Source organism: Cervus canadensis, chromosome 10, assembly GCF_019320065.1.
Source record: "Cervus canadensis isolate Bull #8, Minnesota chromosome 10, ASM1932006v1, whole genome shotgun sequence".
Taxonomy (NCBI): Eukaryota; Metazoa; Chordata; class Mammalia; order Artiodactyla; family Cervidae; genus Cervus; species Cervus canadensis.
Genome location: NC_057395.1, coordinates 61,092,209 through 61,117,894, shown reverse-complemented (window position 1 = coordinate 61,117,894; position 25,686 = coordinate 61,092,209). Strand labels below are relative to the sequence as shown.

General features: G+C 44.6%; 1 protein-coding gene across 1 annotated transcript; it reads left to right on the top strand.

Annotated features, from left to right (window-relative positions):
* Window positions 1–1,276: 1,276 nt before the first annotated feature.
* Window positions 1,277–23,412, top strand: SUN5 (Sad1 and UNC84 domain containing 5). Its single transcript, XM_043480458.1, has 13 exons — window positions 1,277–1,454; window positions 3,223–3,281; window positions 3,475–3,543; window positions 4,512–4,578; window positions 6,750–6,811; window positions 10,409–10,458; window positions 11,706–11,740; window positions 12,554–12,662; window positions 19,798–19,876; window positions 20,789–20,904; window positions 21,410–21,577; window positions 22,081–22,167; window positions 23,237–23,412. The coding sequence occupies exons 1-13, from the start codon at window positions 1,369–1,371 to the stop codon at window positions 23,366–23,368; spliced, it is 1,119 nt and encodes a 372-aa protein (XP_043336393.1). The 5' UTR covers window positions 1,277–1,368; the 3' UTR covers window positions 23,369–23,412.
* The last annotated feature ends 2,274 nt before the right edge of the window (window positions 23,413–25,686 follow it).

Below are 25,686 nucleotides of genomic sequence, written 5' to 3'. Positions count from 1 at the left end.
TGGCCTTCATTCCTTGGCTCATGGTCCCTTCTTCCATCTTCAGAACCAGCAAGTTAGGATCATTATGCTGCCATCTCTCTCCCCGTCTGCCTCCTCCATACACTTTTAAGGACCTCTATCATTAGAGGCCCACCTGGGCCCACCTGGATAATCTAGCATATTCTCTGATTTCAAGGTTAGCTGATTAGCAACCTCAATCTCATTTGAGATTAGTTAGTTCCCCTTTGTTACATTATCTGACGTGAAGAACTGACTCATTGGAAAACAGCCTGATGGTGGGAAAGATTGAAGGCAGGAGGAGAAAGGGATGACAGAGGACGAGATGGTTGGATGGCATCACCAACTCGATGGATATGAGTTTGAGCAAGCTCCGGGAGTTGATGATGGACAGGGAAGCCTGGCGTGCTGCAGTCCATAGGGATCACAAAGAGTCGGACACAACTGAGTGACAGAACTGAACTCTTACATTACCTAACAAATTTTTATGTTCAGGTTTTAGCACATGAGCCTCTTTAGAGGACAGTTACTCTGTTTACCACAGGTACTGAGCCTGCAGTTTGAGCAACTGCCATGTCCATGTGAAGTCGCTCAATTGTGTCCAACTCTTTGCAACCCCATAGACTATAACCTACCAGGCTCCTCTGTCCATGGGATTTTACAGGCAAGAGTCCTGGAGTGGGTTGCCATTCCCTTCTCCAGGGGATCTTCCCGACCCAGGGTTCGAACCCAGGTCTCCCGCATGGCAGGCGGACGCTTTACCGTCTAGGCCACCAGGGAAGCCAACTGCCACCAGGGGGCAAAAGTGAATTCATTTTAGTTCCACAATCCAAGTAGAAAAACCGTACCCAGACCCATTCTGCATGCTTTTACTTTTCATCAGCAAAATGTAGAACTTTAATTTACTAAGACAACAACACACAAACATTGTTTTGTATTATGTCAAATGTCCACCAGTGAGAAGCTTGGCATTACAGAATAAATCTGTGTATAGCCTAAGAAGGTAAGGAAGCCTGGGGCAGAAAGGGCCTGAGAGCAAAAAAAAGCATGGCCTGGATTTTGGAGCCCCAAGTCTTGCCCCTGTCCAGCCCCTGAGTGCCTGGCATGGCCCTTCAAGGCCATCTGAAAAGTGGAAAGTTGGACAGAATGGGTTCCTCTGAGGGGGAAGTTCCAGAGCCAAACTGGAGACTGGGAAGGCCACCCACACCTGCTCTGTGAGGTCACAGAGCCAACAGTTCCGCTTGACCCGGGGAGGGTTCCACACAGGACCCTTCAGGGAACGCTAGGTGGGAGCAGCAGCAGCAGCCACTTCCTCCTCACCGACTCCCAGAGATCCCCACCGCCAATTCCCCGTCCTAGAGAAGGACATCGATGCCCCGGTCCTCCAGGAGCCCTGGGGACTCGTGTGACCAACCCGAAAATGTGGCCCACGGCCCCAGGGAGGTCAGGCCCAGGAGGTGAGAACAGCAGCCCCTCTGCGCAGCCCTGACAAAACACCGCCCCTCAGGCCTCTCTTGGAAGCCAGCCGGCGTTAGCAGCTGCGCCACAGACGCAGCACCTGAGGTCAGAGAGACTGAACAGTGGCTTTCAGCCAGGGAGTGGAGGAGCGGTCGTCCGTTCAGCACGTGTTTCTTGAGCACCTGCTGTGTGCCAGGCCCCGGGCAGAGTGCTGGGACGATGGTGTTGCACCGGATGGCCGTGCTCCCTGCCCCCGTGGAGCTCACGTGAGGGAGACAGATAGTAAACGAGAAAGCACGCCTCTCTGCCGTCTTTATCTGTAGGAGGGCTCTGCTTGCAGGTGGTAGAAGTTCCCACTCAAAACAGTGCCTACCTCTGGGCCCCAGAACAGATGTCTATCCCTAAAGGAGGGTACACAGATCAACCATGCTGGGGTAAGGAGAATGCTATTAGAACTTCAGTATGCATTTTCTTTAGCTCATCCTCTTTTAAGTTATATTCCTCAGGAAGGTGTAAATAAAGCCTATACATTTGAAAGGGTAAATAATATATTAGTCCACTTGGAGATAGATATACGTATATATACTTATATATATATATACATATATATAAAACATTGGGAGTATAAAAGTTTAGAGACCATTGACGTGGACCTGTGGTGAAAGTCACTCAGTCGTGTCTGACTCTTTGTGACCCCATGGACTAGTCCATGGAATTCTCCAGGCCAGAATACTGGAGTGGGTAGCCTTTCCCTTCTCCAGGGGATCCTCCCAACCCGGGGATCGAACCCAGGTCTCCCACATTGCAGGCAGATTCTTTACCAGCTGAGCCACAAGGGAAACCCAAGAATACTGGTGTGGGTAGCCTATCCCTTCTCCAGCGGATCTTCCTGACCCAGGAATTCAAACCAGGGTCTCCTGCATTGCAGGCAGATTCTTTACCAACTGAGCTATTAGAGACCGTTACCTTAGAAATAAAGAAAAATGTACAAGGCAGGGAATATAGCTAATATTTTATAATAACTATAAATGAAATATAACATTTAAAGTTGTGAGTTACTATGTCATATACCTGTAACATAAAATATTGTACAACTATACTTCAATTTTTAAAAATTTTTAATTAAAGAAAATTTATCTCACGTTCCAAAAGATCCCAAGATATGGATGGCTCCAGAGAATGTTAACTCTGAGGTTCTGCAGTGCCAGCCATGCCCCAGGTTCCTGCCATCTTTTTTGCTCTCCCTTTTGGCTTCCTCTCATGGTTACAAGATGGCTACAACCATCACAGGGGTCTCACAGAAGCATGGCCATATGTGGACAGAGAGGAGGGTGTTGCCTCTTGTGGGTCTCAGTTTAGCAATGAGAAAACCTTCTCCCCAAGTCCCAGACCCCTTTATCTACCCTACACCCCACCCCTGCAGACTTTCCCACCCTCCAACAGACTGAGACAGAAACAATCAGAAATCAATCAGATCCACCTTAATCACTTGGGGAGAAGGGGACAAGGGACCAAAATCAGTCTTCTGCCAGTAAGAGGAAGGAGTGGCTTTTGGATGCCAACCACCCGTGACTGCCACAGCAAACTGAGTCCTTTCCTCTGAAGAGGCCTGCACTCTGAGCGTCAGCCACACCTCGGTCTGTCCCTGATTCTCAGCCTTGTGGTCTTGCGCAAACTTCTCTGCAATTCGGTTTCTCCATCTGGAGCACGGGGACGCCACGCTCCTCGTGAGCTGTAAAATACAATTGTGAATCCTGTCGTTGTCAGGATCATCCAACGAGGCCGGAACATCTGCAGGACGACAGAGGCGCCTTCGTCAAACGCAAGTGAGAAGGGAGGGCAGGGGGGCGCCCTGGGGGTCTTTGTGGGCAGTGAGGGGCTGAAGCTCAGAGATGTCAAGTGGGAAACCCAGGGTCCCCCAGCAAGGGACAGGGCCGGGGGTAGGGATGCTCCTGCGGTGTCTGCAGGCACCTTGTCCCAGAGGCTGGCGGTGACATGACAGCCCTGTGCTCTCTGCAGGTGACGCCTTCCTGCTGCCTGTCCGCGCCAATGCCCCGGGCCTGACCCAGTGCATGCTGGGATGTATGTGTACGTATGCACGGAAGAGCTGCCTTGGCCGTCAGCCTGGGCCTGGGAAGAGGGCCCAGCCTCAAGCTGGGCTGCAGGTGGAGCTCTGGAGGTCTTCCCTTCAGAGGCGTCAGGGGTGTCATTCCAGTGAGGAATGAGGGTTGGAAAGAGGGACTGGGAGGGAGATCTGCTGTTTGGAGGAGCAGCTAACTGCCAGCCCTCCCCCACTCTGCCACTAGCCTGGCCCCTGAACTCATGCGAATGGTTCCATGCAACTCACCCTCACTTTGAGGACATGGTTCTGACCACACGCTAAAGATCAGTCTTCTGTGTTCCTCCAGCCATACCTCCGCTATTGATCCACTCAGTCATTTATCCAACCATCTGTCTGTTATCCATCTGTTGGAATATCCATACACCCTATTAGTTCATCCTTCCATCCAAGCCCTTCACTGAGTCATCCATCAATACACCCATACTTTTGTTAACATTCACATCCATTCAGTCATCAACCCATCCACCCCTCTATCCCCCTTCTCATTCTCCCATCCTCTCATCCATCTTCCTAATCACCTCTTTTCCAAGCCATTCTCTTAACCATTTGTCCGTGTATCCTTGCCTCCTCCCACCTACGCACCCATTCTGAACCCATACTTTTTGCCTAGCTTCATGCACCACAATAGTAATGAACCAGACAAGCACTCTTCTACTGAGAAGCTTTCAGTGTCTGGGAATAGACATGGCAGGGACATCTCAAACTTTTCTTGCTCCTGAGTCACTTTTAAGTATTTAGTACCTGCCAGTCACTAGTGGGTTTATAGTTCTAGTACTCAGTCCAAGCTGATGCTTACCTATAAGTAGCTCAAAGAACTGTCCTGGGCTCAACTAGCAAATTGAGAGGATCTCCCAGCAACAGGGTCTCGCCCTGTGAGTTGTCATAGGATGAGAAGGAGGATGCAGCTGCTGCTGCTCTCCCGTCTCCTCCACAGCCTGGATCACCTGCCTGGCCTGCTTCCTGAGGACTCGGGCTCACCGGGTTCTGTTCAACACTTGCAGGTGAGCTGGGGCAGGAAGCGGGAGGGTTATGGGGACTGGAGCTGCGTACTGGTGACCATGGCAACTCCATCACTGGCTTAGACCTCTCCTCAGATAAGCTATATCAAATCTGGTTTACATCAGACCCCTCACCCCAGAATCCACTGTGGCTCCCCATCACTCCAGCACCTCAGGCTATAGCCCTCTGAAATCTTGCCTCACCCTTCCTTTCCCAGCTCCCCTTTGTCTGCTTTCTGCTATAGATCCATTGGGCCAGCATGGCTAGGATTCTCACTCCCTGGACCCACCATACCTCTTCCCACCTGCATAGGGTTGCAGAGGCTGTTCTTCCTGCCTGGAATGTCTGCTCCATTCTTTCCCTTTTCATTTCCTGCCCATGCAAATGCCTCTGAATTCCTGCAGACTTTCCACCTCATTCATGCATTTAAAGCTCACATTCTAAGCATTTCTTATTTATTTTTGGCCATGCTGTGTCTTTGTTCTGTGTGTGGGCTGTCTCTAATTGTGGCGAGAGTGGGCTACTCTCTAGTTGGGGTTCATGAGCTTCTTGTTGCACTGGCTTCTCTTGTTGCAGAGCTTGGGTTTTAGGGCTCCCAGGTTTCAGTAGTTGTGGTGCAAGGGCTTAGTTGCCCCGCGGCATGTGGAATCTTCCTGGACCAGGGATCAAACCTGTGTCCCTCACATTGAGAGGTGGATTCTTAGCCACTGAACCACCAGGAAAGTCTGAAACATTTCTATAATGCCTTCTCAGGGCCCAGTCTTGGCTCCTCCACACATGAGCTCCCATGTGTGGAGAAGGCAGACACAAAACTGTGGAATATTCTTAATGAGATGGGAATACCAGACCACATTACCTGCCTCCTGAGAAACCTGTATGCAGGACAAAAAGCAACAGTTGGAACCGGACATGGAACAACAGACAGGTTCCAAATCGGGAAATGAGAACGTCAAGGCTGTATATTGTCACCCCGCTTATTTAACTTCTATGCAGAGCACATCATGCGAAATGCCGGGCTGGATGAATCGCAAGCTGAAATCAAGATTGCCAGGAGAAATATCAACAATCTCAGATGTGCAGATGATACCACTTTAATGGCAGAAAGGGAAGAGAAACTGAAGAACCTCTTAATGAAGGTGAAAGAGGGAAATGAAAAAGCTGGCTTTCAAACTCAACGTTCAAAAAACGAAGATCATGGCATCTGGTCCTATCACTTCATGGCAAATAGATGGGGAAACAGTGGAAACTGTGAGAATTCATTTTCTTGGTCTCCAAAATCAGTGTCAATGGTGACTGCAGCCATGAAATTAAAAGACCCTTGCTCGTTGGAAGAATAGCTATGGAAAACCTAGACAGTATATTAAAAAGCAGAGATGTCACTTTGCCAACAAAGGTCCATCTAATCAAAGTCATGTATGGATGTGAGAGTTGGACCGTGAAAAGGCTGCACATCAAAGAATTGATGCTTTCAGGCTGTGGTGCTAGAAAAGATTCTTGAGAGTTCCTTGGACAGCAAGGAAATCATCCCTGAATGTTCATTGGAAGGACTGATGCTGAAGCTGAAACTCCAATACTTTGGCCACCTGATGTGAAATGCTGACTCACTGGAAAAGACCCTAATGCTGGGAAAGATTGAAGGCAAAAGGAGAAGGGGGTGACAGAGGATGAGATGTTTGGATGGCATCACTGACTCAATGGACATGAGCTGAGCAAACTCAGGGAGGTAGTGAAGGACAGAGAAGCCTGGCATGCTGCAGTTCATGGGGTCACAAAGAGTTAGACACAACTTAGCGATTGTAACAACACAACAAAGCTGGGGGTGTGGAGTCTGGAGGTTGTAGGCAGAGGGCACATTTAAACTAAGCCCTGAAGGATGCATTTACTGGGGGAGAAGCTGGAAAGGGGCAAACAGTATGTACATGGAGGGAGAGAGTGAGGAGGATGTGGGTGAACACTATGAGTTGATCTCTGATGGCCAGAGATACTGGACTAAGGGCTTTCTTTCCTCGGAGATGCTGTGGAGACACAGGACATGGCCAGCATCTTGGAGAGAGTATCATGGCCCAGATAGGAATGTGCTTCTCGGGGTGCATTCAGGGCAAGGGCCAGGCTGAGACTGTCCAGCCTGTGCAAAGCCCTGCCTCACCTTGACCATCACTTCTCTGTCTTCCAGATACAAGCTATTCATCCACAAGCTGATAGAAAAAGCAGGTGTTCTGATCCTCTGTGCTTTTGGTACGTGTCCAGGGCCCTGTCTCATTCCAGGTGGAGGTCCCTAACCCTGGGCCCATGCCCATCCTGAGGAGGGAAAGAGCTGTGGCACCAACTATGTGGCACTGTGCCCAACACTGTCCCTCTAGGAACCCCAGTATCCTCATCTGTCTAATGAGTATGGCTGTGAGGACAAAATGATGTCCAAGGAAAATGTTTGAAAACTAAGAAAAGCTTTGAAAACTGTAAGATTCTCCCCAAACCGTATTATATAACATTCTTATTCTTCCTCTTCTTCTTTTCCCTCTCCCTCCCTCCCTCTTTCTCCCTCTCTCTTTCTCTCTCAGTTTCTGTGGCTTCCTTCCAGCCAACACCACCACCTCTCACATCACAGCTTTGCTTTCTCAAGCAAAGAAATCTCCTCCTTCTACTTAAATACACCACCAGGTGGGGGTTGAGGGAGAGGGAAAGCAGAGAATTTCCTAGGAAATTAGAAATTCCTGGACAATATAATCCAACAGATAAGACTTTTTAAAATAATAGCTTTATTGAGGTGTACTTCACACACCATAAATCACCCCATTTTAAGTGTATAATTCAGCAGTTTTTAATGTGTTCACAAAGTAGTACATCCATCACTACTATCAAATTCCAATATTTTCACTGCCAGAGAAAGAAACTTCCCAGTCCCTGGCAGTCATTCTCCATATCCCCTTTCCTTACACCTAGGCAACCATTAATCTATTTTCTGACTTTATGGGTTTGCCTGATCTGGACATTTCATATAAATAGAATCATGCAATATGTTGCCTTTCGTTTCCTTTCACTTACAGTGTTTTCAAAGTTCATCCATATTGTAGTATACACAAGCCTTTCATTACTTTTTGTGGCTGAAAAGCCATTGTGTAAATAAGCCATATTTTGTTTATCCTCCATCAATTGATGGATATTAGGGTTATTTCTACTTTTTGGCTATTACTGACTACGCTGCTGTGAGCATTCCTGTAGTATTTTTGTGGGGACACGTGTTTTCAATTTTATTGGGTATATATTGTAGCTAGGCATAGAATTGATGGGTAATTTGATTACTCTATGAATAACTATCTGAGGAATTGCCAAACTTCTCTTCCAAATGGCTGCACCATTTTACATTCCCACTGGCAATGCATGGGGATTCCAATCATTGCTGTCCGTCTTTTATATTAGGCATCCTAGGGCATGCAAAGTGACATCTCATGGCAATTTTTATTTCATTTCCCTAATGACTAATGATGTTAAGTATCTTTTTGTATGCTTATTGGCCATTTGGATATCATCTTTGGAGAAAGGTCTATTCAGATTTTTGCCCATTTTTAAATTGGATTATTTGACTTTTTATTACTGAGTTCTAAAAATCCCTTGTATAGTTAGGATACAAAAGTCCCTTATGAGATATATGATTTGCAAATGTTTTCTCTTATTCTGTGGGTTATCCTTCTTGATGGGGTTTTTGATTAAGGCCAATTGTATGTTTTGATTACGTCTGATTTATCTTGTTTCTTTCGTGATATGTGCTTTTGGTGTCATAGTTGAGAAACTATTGCCTCACCCAAAGTGATGAGGATTTATTCCCATGTTTTATTATAAAATTTTATAATATTAACCCTTACATTTAGGTCTATGGTTCATTTTTTTAGTTAATTTTTGTATGTAGTGTGAGGTAAGGGACCAACTTTATTTTTTAATGTAGGTATACAGTTGTTCCAGTACCATTTACTGAAAAGACTATTCTTTCCTCCATTGCACTGCCTGGCACCTTTATTGAAAATCAACTGACCATAAACATGAGGATTTATTTCTGTACTTTCAGTTCTACTCCATTGACCTATATGTCTTTGTGTTTGCTAGTATCCCTGGATTGGTTGCTTTACAGTAAGTTTTCAAATCTAGAAGTGCAAGTCCTCCAACTTTGTTTTTTTTTAAAGATTGTTTTGACTATTATGGATCCCTTACATTACAATATGAATTTTAGGATTGACTTTTTCATTTCTTCTGAAGAGCTCATTGGGATTTCGATATAGATTGCATTGATCCACATATGAATCTGGGGAGTACTGTCACCTGAACAGTGTTAAGCCTTCCAGTCCATGAGCTTTGGGCTGTCTTTCCATTACTGATGGATAACTCTATACCTCTTTAACAAAGTCGCTCAGTTGTGTCCAACTCTTTGTGACCCCATGGACTGTATGTAGCCTACCAGGCTTCTCTGTCCACGGGATTTTCCAGGCAAGAGTTGGGTTGCCAAGGAACAGGTTGCCATTTCCTTCTCCATACCTCTTTATAGTTTGGCAATTCTTTTGTTAAACTTATTCCTAAGTATTTTATTCTTTGAGATTCTGTTATAAATGGGATTTTCTTAATTTCATTTTCATATTATTCATTGCCAGTGTTTAGAAATACTGTATCCTCGAGGGACTGGCTCCAGGAGCCCCTATACATACCAAAGTCTAAAGATGTTCAAATCCCTTACATAAAATCAGGTAGTACAATGAATACAGTCAGTTCTCCTTACATGCAGATTTTGCATCTGCAGATTTGACCAACTGAGGGTGGAAATTTCAATCAGCAGTTGGTTGCATCTGCAAATGTGAAACCCTCCAACATGGAGAGCCAACTGTTCATCTACTGAAAAAAATCTGCATATAAGTGGACTCCACAGTTCAAGCACTTGTTGTCAAAGGTCAATTGTACAACTGATTTTTGTGTACTGATCTTGTATCCTGCAACCTTGCTGAACTCATGTGTTACTGCTAACTCTGGGCAAGACACCCAGTCTTGGATACTTTAAGATTTTTATATGTAACATCATGTCATTTGCCTTTTATTTCTTTTTCTTAACTAATGGACCTGGCTCAAATCCCCAGAATAATGTTAAATAGAAATAGCAAGAGCAGGGGATTTTTTGGTGGTCCAGTGGTTAGGACTCGGTGCTTTTGCTGCCAGGGCCTGGGTTCAATCCCTGGTCAGGGAACTAAGATCCTGCAAGCTTCATAGGATCAAAAAAAAAAAAAAAAAGAAATTTTAAGAGCAGACACCTTGTCTTACTCCTGATCTTAGGAAGAAAAACTCCAGTGTTTCACCATTAAGCATGATGTTAGCTGTGGCTCATAAACAACTTTTATCAGATTGAGGAAGTTCCATTCTTTTCTTTGAAGTTCCATTCTATTCTATTTAAAAGCAAGAAATAGATTTTAAAGGTATTTAATAATGACTTGAATAATGAGATTTCAGACAGCACAGAAATCGTAAAATGCAAGGGAGACCACCCCCTTTCCTTCTTTTTGCCAATTATCCCCAGTAAGATTAAGACTGGAGAGGAAGAGGAAACAGATTACTTGGTTTGTGTGAGCTGATATGCACATATGATATCATCAGATCATGAAGTGGATTTTACTGTTATTCCCATTTTGCAAAGGAGTAAACTGATGTATAGAGGGATTAAGTAAACTTCTCCCAAAACTGCATGATGCTAGGAAGTGGCAAGGCTTGGATTTGAATCTAGAAGCCTTAACTCCAAAGCCTAACATATAAGCTCTTAAGTTTTCATCTTAAATGCTCATTCTCATTCCCCCACTCCCACAGGATTTTGGATGTTTTCTGTGCACTTACCATCCAAAATGGACATCTGGCAGGTGAGTGCATACTCTCTTCAGGCCCCACCCCTGACTGGCCTCACCCCAAGCAGTCAATATCACCTTCATAAGTTCCTTTCCCTCTTACCACTTCTAGACCCTATTCAATTGCTGACTCATTCCAGATACAAATCTCTGCCTTTGTCTTGTACCCCACCTGGAATCATCTCACATGTCAAAATCTGACTTTCAAGGACCAGATGCATAGCTCCTCTTCCGGGATCCTCTCCTGTCACTGATTCCCAGAGGTGACCCATCTTTCCTTTATCAAGGCCCCCACCTAAAATGGGGTGGCGTGGCCAAAGAACAAATTTCTCTCTCTACTCAAGGCAGTTTGTTATTTTGCTCAAATGAGATGAGACCTTTACTTTGTGGTTCCTGGAGAAGAAGGAGGAGAAATCAGTGGCCAGAGCTCCCTGTCTGAAGACAGCAGAGTCTCAGAAAGTCTAGAGAGAAGGGATCTGATGAACCTGTCCTTCCCTCTCTTCTTCTCCCCTTATGAACTCCATCATATGCTTCCCTCTCCTCCAGAAATACCCAAGCAGAGGTGGCCACATTCCCCTCTTCTTCCACAATTTTCTGTAATCATAACTGCTTCCCCAACTGTATTGAGAGTCCTTGAAGACAGAGTCATATCTGATTCACTCCAGCAAAGTCCACCTCAACGCCTGGTACAAGGCGAACATGATCAATTCTGGACATTTAGATGGCCAGATGGGGGTGTGATTGGAGGCAGGATGGAAGTGGTGGATGTAAGGATGCAGGAAATGGATAGTGGGATAGATGGATGAATGAGTGGAAGAAGGTACAGATGAGAGAGTGGATGGATGGGAGGGCAGATGGGATAAGGGTGAGTAAATGGATGGATGGATAGATAGATGAATGGATGGTTGAGTGGGACAGTGGATAGATAGGAGGGTAGATGGATGCATGCATACATGGACTGATGAAAGGGTCGATGGATAAGATAAGGTGGATGGATAAGAAAGATTGGATAAATGAAGGAGCAGATGGATGGGAAAGGGGGATGAATAGGATGGTAGATGGGTGGGAGGTTTGATGGAAGTGTATGCAGATGAATGAACAAAAAGGAGGGTAATTGGATTTTGAATGGATGGCAGGTGGAAAGAAATAAAGTGGAAGGATGGATGGATTTATGATTGTGGGAGGATGGATTGATAAAATTCTGCTGGGCCCAGATTAGGCCATCTGAAGGAGATCCCTTGCTTTCCTCAATTTCCTACCAGGAAGACAGCATAGATAGTCCACTGCAAAGCTTCAGGTAAGAAGAATCTGCTTAATAGTCCTATTGTTACCTAAAAACCAGAGCTATAGCCAAGATCTACTGGCTAAGAATACGGGGTCTGCCAGAACAAATTGGGCTTAAATCCCAGCTCCCATACTTTCTAAATGGCTAAATTTATGCAAGTCACTTCACTTCTCCTTTATGAAATAAAGCATAACACCCAACTTGCTCTTGGTAATTATGGATATTAAAGAAGATGTCATGAATAGTTCCTGGCCCATAGTTAGTGTTCAGCAGATGGTTTTGGTTGTTATTGTTGTTTAGTTATAAGTCCTGTCTGACTCTTTGCAACCTCATGGACTATATCCTGCCAGGCTCCTCTGTTCATTGGATTTCCCAGGCAAGAACACTGGAGTGAGTTGCCATTTCCTTCTCCAGGGGATCTTCCCAATCCAGGCAAAGAACTTGTGTCTCCTTCTTGGCAGCTGGATTCTTTACCACTGAGCCACTTGGGAAAGCCCCAGCAAATGGTAGCTGAGAAGAAATTTTAACCAAGATACACCCATGGCAGCATCCTTAAATGAAAAAAAAACTCTCAAATATTCAGAAGGAATGAGTTGGGTTTAAGGATAGTCAGATAGTCCAAGCAGAAGGAAGGGTATGATTAATGCTCATTGCTCTAAATTCTTAGAGATAAGATTTTGGGGGGGTAGGTCTAGGGATGGGCCCATGAGAGTGGGAAGATGTGAAGCTAGTTCTTTGTGTGCTGACTGGCAGAGGTAGAAGCTGAGGGTGATAGCAGCAGCATCACAAATCAGTCGCTCTTTGTTCTCATTCCTTCCTCATAAGGATGTACCAAGAGAAGGTGCGACATCATACTGGGGAAATCCAGGACCTCCGAGGTCACTTGAACCAGCTCATTGCCAAGCTCCAAGAGATGGAAGCCATGTCAGATGAGGTGAGTTGCTAGCCATTCTGCCCCGAAACACCTGACTTCTCTGTTTGATGTCCAGCTCTTCATATCCCAATTTTAGTGGAACATATGCCCAGATAACTTCCTGGGAAAGAGTAAAATAAGATGTATATATTAATTTTTTTTTTTAGAACTTGTATGTTTGAAAACATCTTTATTCTACCCTTGCACTTGTTGATAGTTTGGTTGGGTATAGAATTATAGATAGGAAAAATTTCCCCTGAGAATTCTGAAAGAATTCCACTATTGTGTTCTAGTTTATACTGTTGCTTTAGAGAAGTCTAATATCACTCTTATTATTTGTCCTTTGAGTGTGGTCTGTTTCCATCCCTAAGTTTGTAGGATATTCTTTTTATCTCCAGTGTTCTATATTTAACCTGCTTGGGGGATTCCTGAACTTACTGATTCTATGAGTTGATCTTTTTCAGTAGTTTTGGAAAATTATTAGCTATTATTCCTTAAAACATTGTTTTTAACCCATTATCTATCACCTCTCCTGAGACATCAATTATAACTATCCTAATCTCTGGAGTATTTTCCATGTTATGCCTGTATATTTTCCTTGTTTGCTTGTTTTTTCATTCTTTTTCTCTATGTGCTTAAGTTTTGATGCTTTCTCTTCATATTTCTTCAGGTTCACTAATAATGCTATAGTCTGCTCTATCCAATCTACTGCTAAACATTTCCATTAAGTTCTTAATTTCATATATTGCATTGTCTAGTTCTAGAATATACATTTGATTATTTTTCATAGATTTTAATTCTATGGTGGAATTCTCCAACATTTCATCTATATTGTCCATCTTTTCCTTTATTTTATTTAACATATTGGTCACAGTTATTTTTAAATCCTTGTCTGCTAAATCTAATACCTGGATCATCTATGATCTCCTATTGCCTGTTTTTTCTTTGGTGTGTCAATCTTATGGTTTTGTCTTTTCATATCTGGTAATTTTTTAGTGTTTTCTGGACTTTTTTTTACAAAAAAAACTAGATGTTCCAGATAATTATAATTTCAACTAGGTAGAGTTCTCCCTTTTCTTTGTAAGGAAGATGAAGAATACTGATCACTTCTATGCAAACATGCATTGAACTGGTTCAGATCTAGATTGCAATTTTTATAGGATTTGTTCAAAGGTTTTTGGCTTAGCCCTCTAGCCTCCTGCCCATGCAGTTTCAAAAACTGGTAAATGTCTTGATGGGAAAGACTGAACATGTTTGAGGCCTTTTGAATTTTCAATTTTTTTATTGAAGTATAGTTGATATACAATGTTGTGTTAATTTCTACTCTACAGGAAAGTGATTCAGTTACACATATATACACTCTTTTCAAACTTTCCCAATATGTTTGTCAGAAAATATTGAATATAGTTTCCTGTGCTATACAGTAGGAACTTATTGCTTACCCATTTTCTATATAATGGTTTGCATCCACTAACCCCAAACTCCCTCCCCAACTCCCCCACCCTCTGAGCAACCACAAGTCTGTTCTTTATGTCTGTGAGTCTGCTTCCATTTTGTAGATAAGTTCATTTGTGTCATACTTTAGATTCAACATATAAATGACATTGTATGGTGTTTGTCTTTCTGACTTCACTTAGTATGATAATCTCTAGGTCCATCCATGTTGCTGCAAATGGCATAGTTTCATCCTTTTTATGACTGAACATATACTTACCACATCTATTTACCCATTTAACTGCCAATGGACATTTAGGTTGATTCCATGTCTCGGCTATTATAAATAGTGCTTCAACAAACGTTGGAGTGCATGTTTCTTTTTGAATTATAGTTTTGTATGGATATATGCCCAGGATTGGGATTGTAGCATCCTACGCTTGGATGCTTTTGAACTATGGTGTTGAAGAAGACTCTTGAGAGTCCCTTGGACTGCAAGGAGATCCAACCAGTCCATTCTAAAGCAGATAAGTCCTGGGTGTTCATTGGAAGGACTGATGCTAAAGCTGAAACTCCAATACTTTGGCCACCTCATGCGAAGAGTCGACTCATTGGAAAAGACCCTGATGTTGGGAGGGATTGGGGGCAGGAGGAGAAGGGGACGACAGAGGATGAGATGGCTGGATGGCATCACTGACTCAATGGGCGTGAGTTTGAGTAAACTCCAGGAGTTTGTGATGGACAGGGAGGCCTGGCGTGCTGCGATTCATGGGGTTGCAAAGAGTCGGACACGACTGAGCGACTGAACTGAACTGAACTGGTGGCAACTCTATTTTTAGTTTTTTGAGGAACTTTTTTTCCATAAAGGTTGCACTAGTTTACATTCCCACGAATGTGTAAGAAGATTCCCTTTTCTTCACACCTTCTCCAGCATTTGTTATTTATAGACTTTTTAATGATGGCCATTCTGACTGGTGTGAGGTGGTACCTCATTGTACTTTTGGTTTGCATTTCTCTAATAATTAGTGATGCTGAGCATAATTTCATGTGTCTGTTGGTCATCTGTATGTCTTCTTTGAAGAAGTGCCTCTTTAGGCCTTCTGCTCATTTTCCAATTGGGTTGTTTTTTGTTGTTGAGTTGTATGTGCTGTTTGTATACTTTGGAAAGTAAGCCCTTGTTGGTCATATTATTAACAAATATTTTCTCCCAACCTGTAGGTTGCTTTTTCACTTTGTATGTGGTTTCTTTTGATGTACAGAAGCTCATAAATTTGATTAGGTTCTATTTGCTTTGAGGGGGTTTTCTTTTGGGTTTTGTGGGTGGGGGGTTGCTTTTATTTCTATTGCCTTTGGAGACTGATCTAAGAAAATGATTGGTATGATTTATGTCAAAGAATGTTTTGCCTATGTTCTCTCCTCAGAGTTTTATGGTGTCATGTCTTATATTTAAGTCTAAACCATCTTGACTTTATTTTTGTGTGGTGTGAAAGTGTGTTCTAATTTCATTGATTTAATGAGGCTTCCAGCTTTTCACTTGCTGAAGAGATCTCTTTTCTCTATTGTATATCCTCGCTTCCTTTGTCAAAGATTAATTGACTATCGCATATGGATTTATTTCTGGACTTTGAATTTCCAATTTTGGATACAAAATCTCTGACCCCACTGGCAGCCTTCTGTCCCTGGGGCAAGCTTGGATTCTCAGTCTCTCATCGTAATTGTAATTGGTTTAGTGCCCTCGAGTGAAGAGCAGATGTAGCTACTCAGTATTGACTCAGCATTCCCTCTAGGACAGCAGTTCTCAAAGTGTGACCCCCATTTCAGCAGCAGCAGCATTACCTGGAAAAATGTTAGAAATTCAAATTAATGGGCCCCACCCAGACCGACTGAATCACATACTTTAAGGATGGGAAGCAACTTTTCTGTGTTTCAACAAGTCCTTCAGTGATTCTGACATATAATGAGGAGAATCACTGTGCTAAGTCTTTAATCTCTTGCTTGTTTTGTTTTGGCATCTCCTTCCTCAGAGGGATTTTGTTTATTAAGCGCTGTGAGACTGAGAAATTTTATTCCGATTTTCAGAAGCTTTTAAAGCAGCCCTTTAGTTTCTTACATAGTCTTGGATTTCAGTTGACATCTAATGAGGGAAATAAGCCATGGTCAAGGTTCCTTAAGTATCCAATTCTGTCCTACCTGCTCTATGTAAATGCTGACAACTTTGCTGCTTTCTCTTTTGTCAGTAGCAGCCCCTGGCCTGACTTAAACCCAGATCCTCAACCCAAGCACAGAATCATCAAATGCCCCAGGGATTAAGAATGTCAGCATATTTCAGAGTGGTTGTTCCCTGTCTAGAATTTTAGTCCATCTGGTCCTGTTTCTTTCATAGCTCAATGATGGTATTAAAACATGATTTAGCAAACCATCTGGCTTTTTCTAGTAGTTTTTAGTGGGATCATTGGTTCTCTGTAACTTACTGCATCTAACCTAGAAGCCCTACATCATCTTACCTTACATCTAAAATGTCATAATAATGTACCTATGAGCTAGCCACATTTGGCCTTCATTGTGGAAAGCTTTTCAATGTGGAAACATATTCTTTAGTCCTAAGAAATGTTCTTTAAGAAAGACAGATATCATATGATATCACTTATATGTGGAATTTAAAATATGATACAAATGGACTTATCAATATTTGCAAAACAGAAACAGACTCACAGACATAGAGAATAAACTTACGGCTACCAAAGAGGAAAAGGAGAGAGGGAAAAATTAGGAGTTTGGGATTAACATTACACACTACTATATACAAATAGGGGGGCTTCCCAGGTAGCGCAGTGGTTGAGAATGTGACTGCCCATGCAGGAGACCCAAGGGATGTGGTTTCAACCCCTGGCTTGGGAAGATGCCCTGGAGGAGGAAATGGCAACCCACTCCAGTGTTCTTCCCTGGGAAATCTCATAGACAGAGGAGCTTGGCGAGCTACAGTCCAGGGGTCGCAAAGAGTCGGACACAACTGAGCACATAGAAGACAATAAATATAAATAGATAAACAATAAGATCCTACTGTATAGCATAGGGAACTAAATTCAATATCTTGTAATAACCTATAATGGAAAATAATTTGCAGTATATATATGTTTGTATACCTGAGTCATTTTGCTGTATACCAGAAACTAACAATGTAAATCAACTATACTTCACTTGTTAAAAAAAAAAAAGAGAGAGAGAAAGTAATGTTCTTTAATGGTGATTAAATTGATTATTTATCCCTGGCCCTGGTTGCTCTATTCTCATTTTTGAAACTCCTACTATGTGGATGTCAAACTCCTAAACTAATCACCTGCATTTTTCTTTTTTTTCTTTTCTTCCCACTTTTCTCTCTTTATCTCTTTGTTCTACAATTGAGAAAACACTCTCAGCTTTATCTACCAAAACTTATACTGAATTTTTCATTCCTGCTAACACATTCTGAATTCCTAACAATTTTCTTTGTTCTTTAGGTACTCCTTTTCCTATAATTCTGTTCTTATTTTATGAATACTATATCGTTATCTTTTTACAAGCAATGTCTTTTCTTAGCTTTAGGAGCTCAGTTCTTACCTCTCTGAGTCTCAGTTGCCACACCAACAAATAGAGTATAATTACTGCCCTGTAACACTATGCTAGTTACCCAGTTACCATCCTAAAACTTAGTAGTGCAGAACAACCATTTTATTATGTCCAGAGATTCTGTGAATCAGGAATTCAGATAGGACGCAGTGGAGATGGTTTGTCACTGCTTCACGATGTCAGGGGCCTCAGCTGGGAAGACATGAAGGCTGGAGGTGACCCAATATCTGGGTCTGGAATCATCTAGAGGAATCTTTATTCACTTGTGTGGAGGTTGATGCTGGCTGTCAGCTGGGAACTGAGGGCTGTTGACTAAAGTGCCCATAGGTGGTCCCTTTGTATGGCATGGCCTTCCTTACAACACGGCAACTGGCTTCAAATAGTGAACACCCCCCCAAAAGCAGATGGTTCACCTTTTAGGACTGAGCCCACAAGTCCTACCACAGTCACAGATTCACCCAGATGGATAGGGAGGGAGCTGAAGTCCCATGTGTCCATGAGAAGGGTGTCAAAGTCACACTGAAGGAAGAGCAAGGAATGGGAGAACTCTGTGCAGTCATTTTAAGAAAATGCAATCTGCTACTCTGTGAAACTTTATTTTCTTGGGTTCCAAAATCACTGCAGATGGTGACTACAGCCATGAAATTAAAAGTCGTTTGCTCCTTGGAAGAAAAGTTATGACCAACCTAGACAGCATATTAAGAAGCAGAGACATTACTTTGCCAAAAAAGGTCTGTCTAGTCAAAGCTATGATTTTTCCAGTATTCATGTATGGATGTGAGAGTTGGAACACAAAGAAAGCTGAGCACTGAAGAATTGATATATTCAAATTGTGATGCTGGAGAAGACTCTTGAGAGTCTCCTGGACTACAAAGAAATCCAACCAGTCGATCCTAAAGGAAATCAGTCCTGAATATTCATTGGAAGAACTGATGCTGAAGCTGAAACTCCAATACTTTGGCCACCTGATGCGAAGAACTAACTTGTTGGAAAAGACCCTGATGCTGGAAAAGATTAAAGGCAGGAGTAGAAGGAGACGGCAGAGGATGAGATGGTTAGGTAGCATCACCAACTCAATGGACATGAATTTGAGCAAACTCCAGGAGACAGTGAAGGATAGATAGCATGGCATGCTGCAGTTCATGTGGTCACAGTCAGATACAACTTAGTGACTGAGCAACACTCTTGTGAAAAGTCTAATCAAATAATGGCCAGTGATTTTTTGAGCACCAACTGTGCTCAATGCTTTGCGATCTTTATCTAGCAATGTAGAGGTTAAGAACCTGAACTCTGGAACCAGAGTTTCCGGATCTACCTCTCACTAGCTGTGTTACCTTGGACAAGTGCCTCAAAATTCTCCTCTTTAAAATGGGGGCACTATTAGTACATACCTCCTAGGGTTGCTGAGAGGGGATAAGTATGAACATATATGAAGCTGAAGACAGTCCTGACATATAGTCACAGCTTTGTGAGTCTTAGCTCTAATCCTCACGAGAGTAGGAGGTGGATGTGATTATTGTTCCAGCTTCTCTGGTGGCTCACAGAGTAAAGAATCCGCCTGCAACACAGGAGACTGGGGTTCGATCCCTGGGTTGGGAAGATCCCCTGGAAGAGAGAATGGCAACTCACTCCAGTATTCTTGCCTGGGAAATCCCAAAGACAGAGGGACCTCGCTGGGCTATATGGGGGCACAAAGAGTCAGACAGGACTGAGTGACTAACACGTTCACTTCATAGAGAAGAAAATCAAGACTCGGGGCGGGGCGGGGCAGGGGGGCGCACGGGGGCAGTGACTAGCCTAGGCACCATTAGCAGGAAAGGTCTGTCTGACTCCAGGCCCCCTGCCCTGGCCTTAACTGAGACTCCTGGTCCTGCATGTATGACCATGCATCACAGAGGGTGTGAAATCACCGAGTAAACCCCATGGATGGGCCGGGGGCAGCTCTGGAACTCCTCACAGCATAGCATGTGACAGCCCTGTGTGTGGACCAGACAGGGGACAGCAGGCAGGGACAAGAAGGTGTCCTGAGGCCACTTGTCACCTGGTGTGAACACAACTGTGGACCGTGATCTGTAAGAACACGCCAGTGCACAGCTTGGGTTTTCTGCCTTCGCAGCAAAAAATGACCCAGAAAATAATAAAGATGATCCAAGGAGATTACATTGAGAAGCCGGACTTTGCCCTGAAGTCGATAGGTGAGTGACTCCCCACCACCCTGCCTCACCAACCAGCCCAGCCCAAGTTTCCTGAGAAACTCTTCAGAGGGTGGATTTCAGCTCTGATCGGGGGCATATCCTGCTAACCTCAGCTGCCCAGCTGCTGTTCTTGTTACAGTTTTCCATTTTCCCCCACAGAGGCTGAGGTGGGAAGGGGAGGCCATCATCTACCCATCCCCCTCCAAATGTAGGGGTCCACAGAGTTGTCCCTGTCTGGGCAGGGGAGACTGGCCACAGGCCTGTTTACAGTTAGGAATTACGCCTTTGAAAAATTAAGCAGTGGCTGCAGTAGAGGGGTAGAGAGGAGTATGCTGGGTTGAGGTCTGGTAAGGAAGGTAAAATGTTTTTCGTATCAAACCACAGGAAGTGATATGAAAGGTGCCCCTGTGAGGAGCTGCATGGGAGGGGGCGAGGTGGGCGGGCAGGGCGGGCTGACTGGTGTAGACAGCACCAGTTCACCCCGGCACCCCTACCCAAGGAGATGCAGGGTCAGAGGGCTTCGGTCTAAGCTCTCAGACCTGGAGTCTCTTCCTCTGAGAAACGGCTATAATAAGGGCCATGGTGATACTAACTGGGTTATGATAACTAGGCTGACATAAGTGAGCAAGCGCCTGCATTGCACCAGACACCGCTGGAAAACGTTTACTGTATTAACTCCTTTCAACCTCACAACAACCCCATGAAATGGATGCTCTCATTACTGCTGTTATTACTTTTGTTACTCCCCTATCCCAGAGGAGAACGCTGAGGTCCAGAGAGGACCAGTGACTCTTCTGAAGTGTTCCCCTGGCACCTAGTGAGACTCCCCTCCACCGGGCAGATGCCAGGGTTGCTCAGCTGAGACCCTTCCCCCCACCCGCCACCCCCTCGCTGCCATCACCTCCCACACAGGGGCCTCCATCGACTTTGAGCAGACGTCAGCCACATACAACCACGACAAGGCCTGCTCCTACTGGAACTGGATCCGGCTGTGGAACTACGCACAGCCCCCGGACGTGATCCTCGAGGCAGGAGGAAGGACAGGACAGGGGGAGAGTGGCCGGGCTGTGGCCAGGGGCCTGGGGGCAGGAGCTGAAGGCAGAGGTGGGGGTGAGAGTGCAGAGGGTGGGGGCCTGGGGCAGAGTAGGAGCAAGAGAGAGGGAGAAGCCGAGGCAGAAAAAAGGCACAATTGGTGGGGTGGGGGGTGGTAGTCTGGGGAGAAGTTAGGGTGCTGGGCAGGAGCAGGGGACAGGCCAGGGGCAGGGACAGCCTGCCTTCACACCAGAAGAGGCCCCTCCCCCAACCCTCAAGTCTTGCAGGTCAGGGAACCCTCTTTGCACTGGGCTGAGGGGAGGGATCATCCTTGCTGCCTGCTGTCAGGGAGGCTTCCTGGAGTAGGTGGTACTCGAGCCGAGCTTTGTAGACAGGAAGGACTGGGCTTGTCCAGGAGGGTCAAGAAGGTCTAGGGAAGCCCGGCTGGGATAAGGAATCTGTTCTTTAACCACCCACCTTCACTGCATCTGCCGCTTCCAGCCCAACGTGACACCTGGCAACTGCTGGGCCTTCTCGGGTGACCGCGGCCAGGTGACCATCCGACTGGCCCAGAAGGTCTACCTGTCCAACCTGACCCTGCAGCACATCCCGAAGACCATCTCACTGTCGGGCAGCCTGGACACCGCCCCCAAGGACTTCGTCATCTACGTGAGCACACCTCAGCTGGCAGGAATGCTTAGCTGAGGGGACAGCTCATAATGGCGGCTTTTGCGGCACTGTGATAAACCATACAATCTACCAAGCCTAGAGGGACTGGATGTTAAGGCTGGGGATAGTCAGGGTCAGGGTCAGATCACAGCCTTCTGGGATAGGGGGTAAACAGTACTCTATTACAACCCAAGTTTTTCAGAGCCAATGGAGTCTTCAAAGATAATTGAGCCCCCGTTTTACTGAAAAGGAAACAGGTTCAGAGAAAGGGCAGGGACACATCAAACCCTAGAGTCAATGGCAGTGTTAGAAGTGGACCCTTAACCTTCTGGCTTCCAGTCCAATGCTCTTTCCTATCCTTTACCTGTGCTGCAATGGAACAGTGCCCAAAGAGGTAGAGAGCTCCCCATCCTGGGAGGTGTGCAAGTCTCGACGGGGAAAGGCAGCACCTTCTGGAGTTCCTGCCTGTACCTGATGCTTTATTCTTGGTTCTGATTCTCCAGGGCATGGAAGGCTCCCCCAAGGAGGAGGTGTTCCTGGGGGCATTTCAGTTTCAGCCAGAAAATATCATTCAGACGTTCCAGCTCCAGGTACCTGAGAAACCCTGCCCACGATGGGCACCTACTGAACACACACTGTGTGCAGGGCTTTGCAGGGGACCCCACTTCATGCCCCAGCAGCCCGAGGTGGTACACAGTTGTCACTAACTGACTTGACAAATGAGGAAACTGAGGCCCAGAGTGATGGAGCCACTGCCTAGGGCCTAGAGTGGAACCCTGAGGAGACTCATCTACCTCCATTTCCCTGACCCACCGAGGAGTCCGCCCGCTGTGGTTCTTCCAAGGGACAGCAGGTGTTGAGCTGGTAGGGCCCATCAGGCCAGGGTCACTGGCTTTGAACTTAATGTCTCCATACTGGGAGACCACGTGATCAATACCTGGTTCAACTACAGGTGGGGAAGCTGAGGCCTGGAGGGGAGGGAGTTGGAGGCAGAAGCATGACCAGAGGGTGGCTGCTGGAATGGCCCTGAGACTCGGGAAAATGTCCAGGTTTGGAAATCAGGCTGACCCTGGCCCAAATCCTGACCCAACCATAAGTTTCTATGACCAAGTTTCACAGACCATTCTCTTCCTCTCTGGGCCTCAGTTTCTGCTGGTGTAATTTCCTGGGAGGTTGAGACCATCCGTGAGATCTCATGGGCCACTGGGCTCCATCCCCTCTGGGTTATGGGGAAGAAAGGGAGGGGGCCACATTTACATAGCACCTACTGTATGCCCAGGGCTGGTAAGCCATCTGGCCCCAAGATCTCACTTCAGTGCTCACGGCAATGCTGGGAAGCAGACATTACCCTTGCTCCTCTTACAGACCAGAAACTGAAGCCCAGAGAGGGTATGGTTTGCCCAGGGTGCCAGAGCACGAATGTGCCAGGCCCCCAAGGCTAGGATGCATTCCCCATCACCGTCGATCTATCTTCTGGCTTCAACCCCTTGCATCCCAGCCCGAGTGACTTGCCATGTGGTTTTGGGACATTCCTCTCTCTGAGCCTCAGTTTCCCCACCTACAGAATTGGAGGGTTTCCTTCCACTCCCAAACATTCCTCTGGACAGGCCAGATCAGGGGCTATGAGTGAGATGGCCCCTGTCTGTGGCTGTCCTTCAGAACCAGCCTCCCAGGACGTTTGGGGCCGTCAAGGTGAAGATATCCAGCAACTGGGGGAACCCACGCTTCACCTGCCTGTACCGAGTACGTGTGCATGGCTCTGTGACTCTACCCAGAGAGCAGCCTAACTAAAGCCCCCACCCCAAGAGAGATTAAAGTTTATTCTTCACGCCCAATTCCAAGTGTCTTTTGGCCCCAAAAAGTGAGAGTGGCCTAGGACTTGATGTCTGAAACTCAGTGTAGCAATTATCAATCCTGTCCTGGGTACCCGGGCACCTTCACAACAGCCCCATGAGGCCCCATTTCACAGATGAGGACAATGAAGTCTCCAGGCCAAAAAACTGACTTGCCAAAAGTCACAGCAAATGGCAGCACCAGGATTCAACTCCAAGCCATCTGACACCCACATGTGACTCATCTTCTGTTTCAAGTCAAGTTCTGCCACTGACCCTAGTGTGACCCTGGGCAAGACCCAGTCCTTTCAGTTCCCCCATCTGTACAATAGAGACAGGATCATGGCTGTTGTATCAGATGAGGTGGGAGATGAGAAATCCTTTCTGTGACCATCACAGAGTGTTTCAACATCGCACAGATGATTCAGTGTGACATTAGACAAAACACACATCCTCTCTGGACCTCTGTTTTTCCAGGTGTAAACATTTCTAGTCCATTGTGTGCATTGAAAGACAATATCAACAAAGTAAAAAAGGCAACCCACAGGATGGGAGAAAGTATTTGCAAATCATATATCTGATAAGAGATTAATATTCAGAATATATGGAGAACTCCTAAAATTCAACCACATACACACAAAAAAACTCAATTCAAAAATCGGCAAAGCGTTTGAACAGACATTTCTCTGAAAAAGATGTACGAATGGTCAATAAGTACACTGACAACTTGTTCAACATCACTCATCATTAGGGAAATGCAAATCAAAACTACAATGAGGGATTTCCTCCGTGGTCCAGTGGTTACAGATCCACCTGCCAATGCAGGGGACATGGGTTCAATCCCTGGTTAGGGAAGTAAGGTCTCACATACCGTAGGGCAACTAAGCCCACATTCCTCAAAATACAGAGCCCACACACTCTGGAGATCACGTGCCACAACTAGGGAGAAGCCTGAACACCACAAGGAAAGATCCCGTGTGCCATAACTAAGACCCAATGCAGCCAAAAATAAACACTTTTTTAAAAAAAGAATTTTTAAAAATCTGTAATGAGATACTACTTCACACCCATTAGGATATCATTAAAAAAAATAAAAAGTGTGGATGAGGATACAGAGAAGTTGGAATTTGTGTACTATTAGTGGGAATTTACGTAGACCACTGTGGAAAATAGTAAGGCATTTAAAAAAAAAAAAAAGATTTAAAATAGAAACACCATATGACTGAACAATCCCACTCCAGATATTTACCAAAAAGAATTAAAAGCAGGGTCTCAAAGAGGTATTTGTACACCCATGTTCATAGCAGCATTATTCGTAACAGCAGGAAGCAACACACGTTTTCATTAACAGAGGAATGAATAAACCAGATGTGTTCTATACATACAATGGAATACTATTCAGTTTTAAAAGGAAAAAAGTTCTGCAATATGCTGCAACATGGATAAACCTTGAAGACATAATGCTAAATGAAATAAGCCAGTCACAAAAAGACAAATATGCTATGATTCTACTTATATGAGATACTTATTCTGTCAAATTCATAGAGGCAGAAAGTAGGCGGGTTGCCAGCAGCTAAGGTATGGGAAAATGGGGAGTGAGTGTTAAACGGGTACACAGCTTCAGTTTTACAAAATGGCAAGAGCTATGAAGATGGATGTTGGTGATGGTTCCAACAATATTATGAATATATTTAATACCAGTGAACTATACACTTTGAAAAGGTTAAGATGATAAACTTTACATTTTATATATATAATATATATTATTTATATATATTATATTACATATATTCTATTAAATATATTATATATTACTATATATATATTACTATGATTTTAAAAACTGAAAAAAAAGTTATAAAATATCTTAAATCCCATAAAGGAGAGACTCTGGGATACTTTGAAAACATTGAAAGAAAATTCTGTAAATTCTGATAGCATGTCATCTCAGTATACTATTAGAAAGGCAGATGTAAATATTTTTTTGTTTCTGTCCCCTCAACCAGTCACTCATAGTTTATGTGTGTAATCTTTGCCATAGCTGAGTCCCACCTGTTCTAGTATTTAAGAGCTGACAGAAGTGCTAAAGCCAGTGTCTACTGTGAGTATGTATTTAAAGTATTTAATACTTTATTAAATGATCCATCTGTAGCTTGGAAACAGAGTCAGTGCGGAGCCTCTGGGCTTCACCCCTTCATTGGGTTCCCTGCTTTGTCCTGTATCAAACCGCACTCTTCAAGTTACTCCAACTTTGGAATGTGTGTTGGTATGTGCTCT

Bases quoted from the DNA above. Each gene is read 5' to 3' on its own strand.
- SUN5 (XM_043480458.1), top strand. From the start codon at position 1,369: ATGCCCCGGTCCTCCAGGAGCCCTGGGGACTCGTGTGACCAACCCGAA. The intron at 19,877-20,788 runs GTGAGTGACTCC...CCTCCCACACAG, and splicing joins CTTTGCCCTGAAGTCGATAG to GGGCCTCCATCGACTTTGAG. The intron at 21,578-22,080 runs GTGAGCACACCT...CTGATTCTCCAG, and splicing joins CCAAGGACTTCGTCATCTAC to GGCATGGAAGGCTCCCCCAA.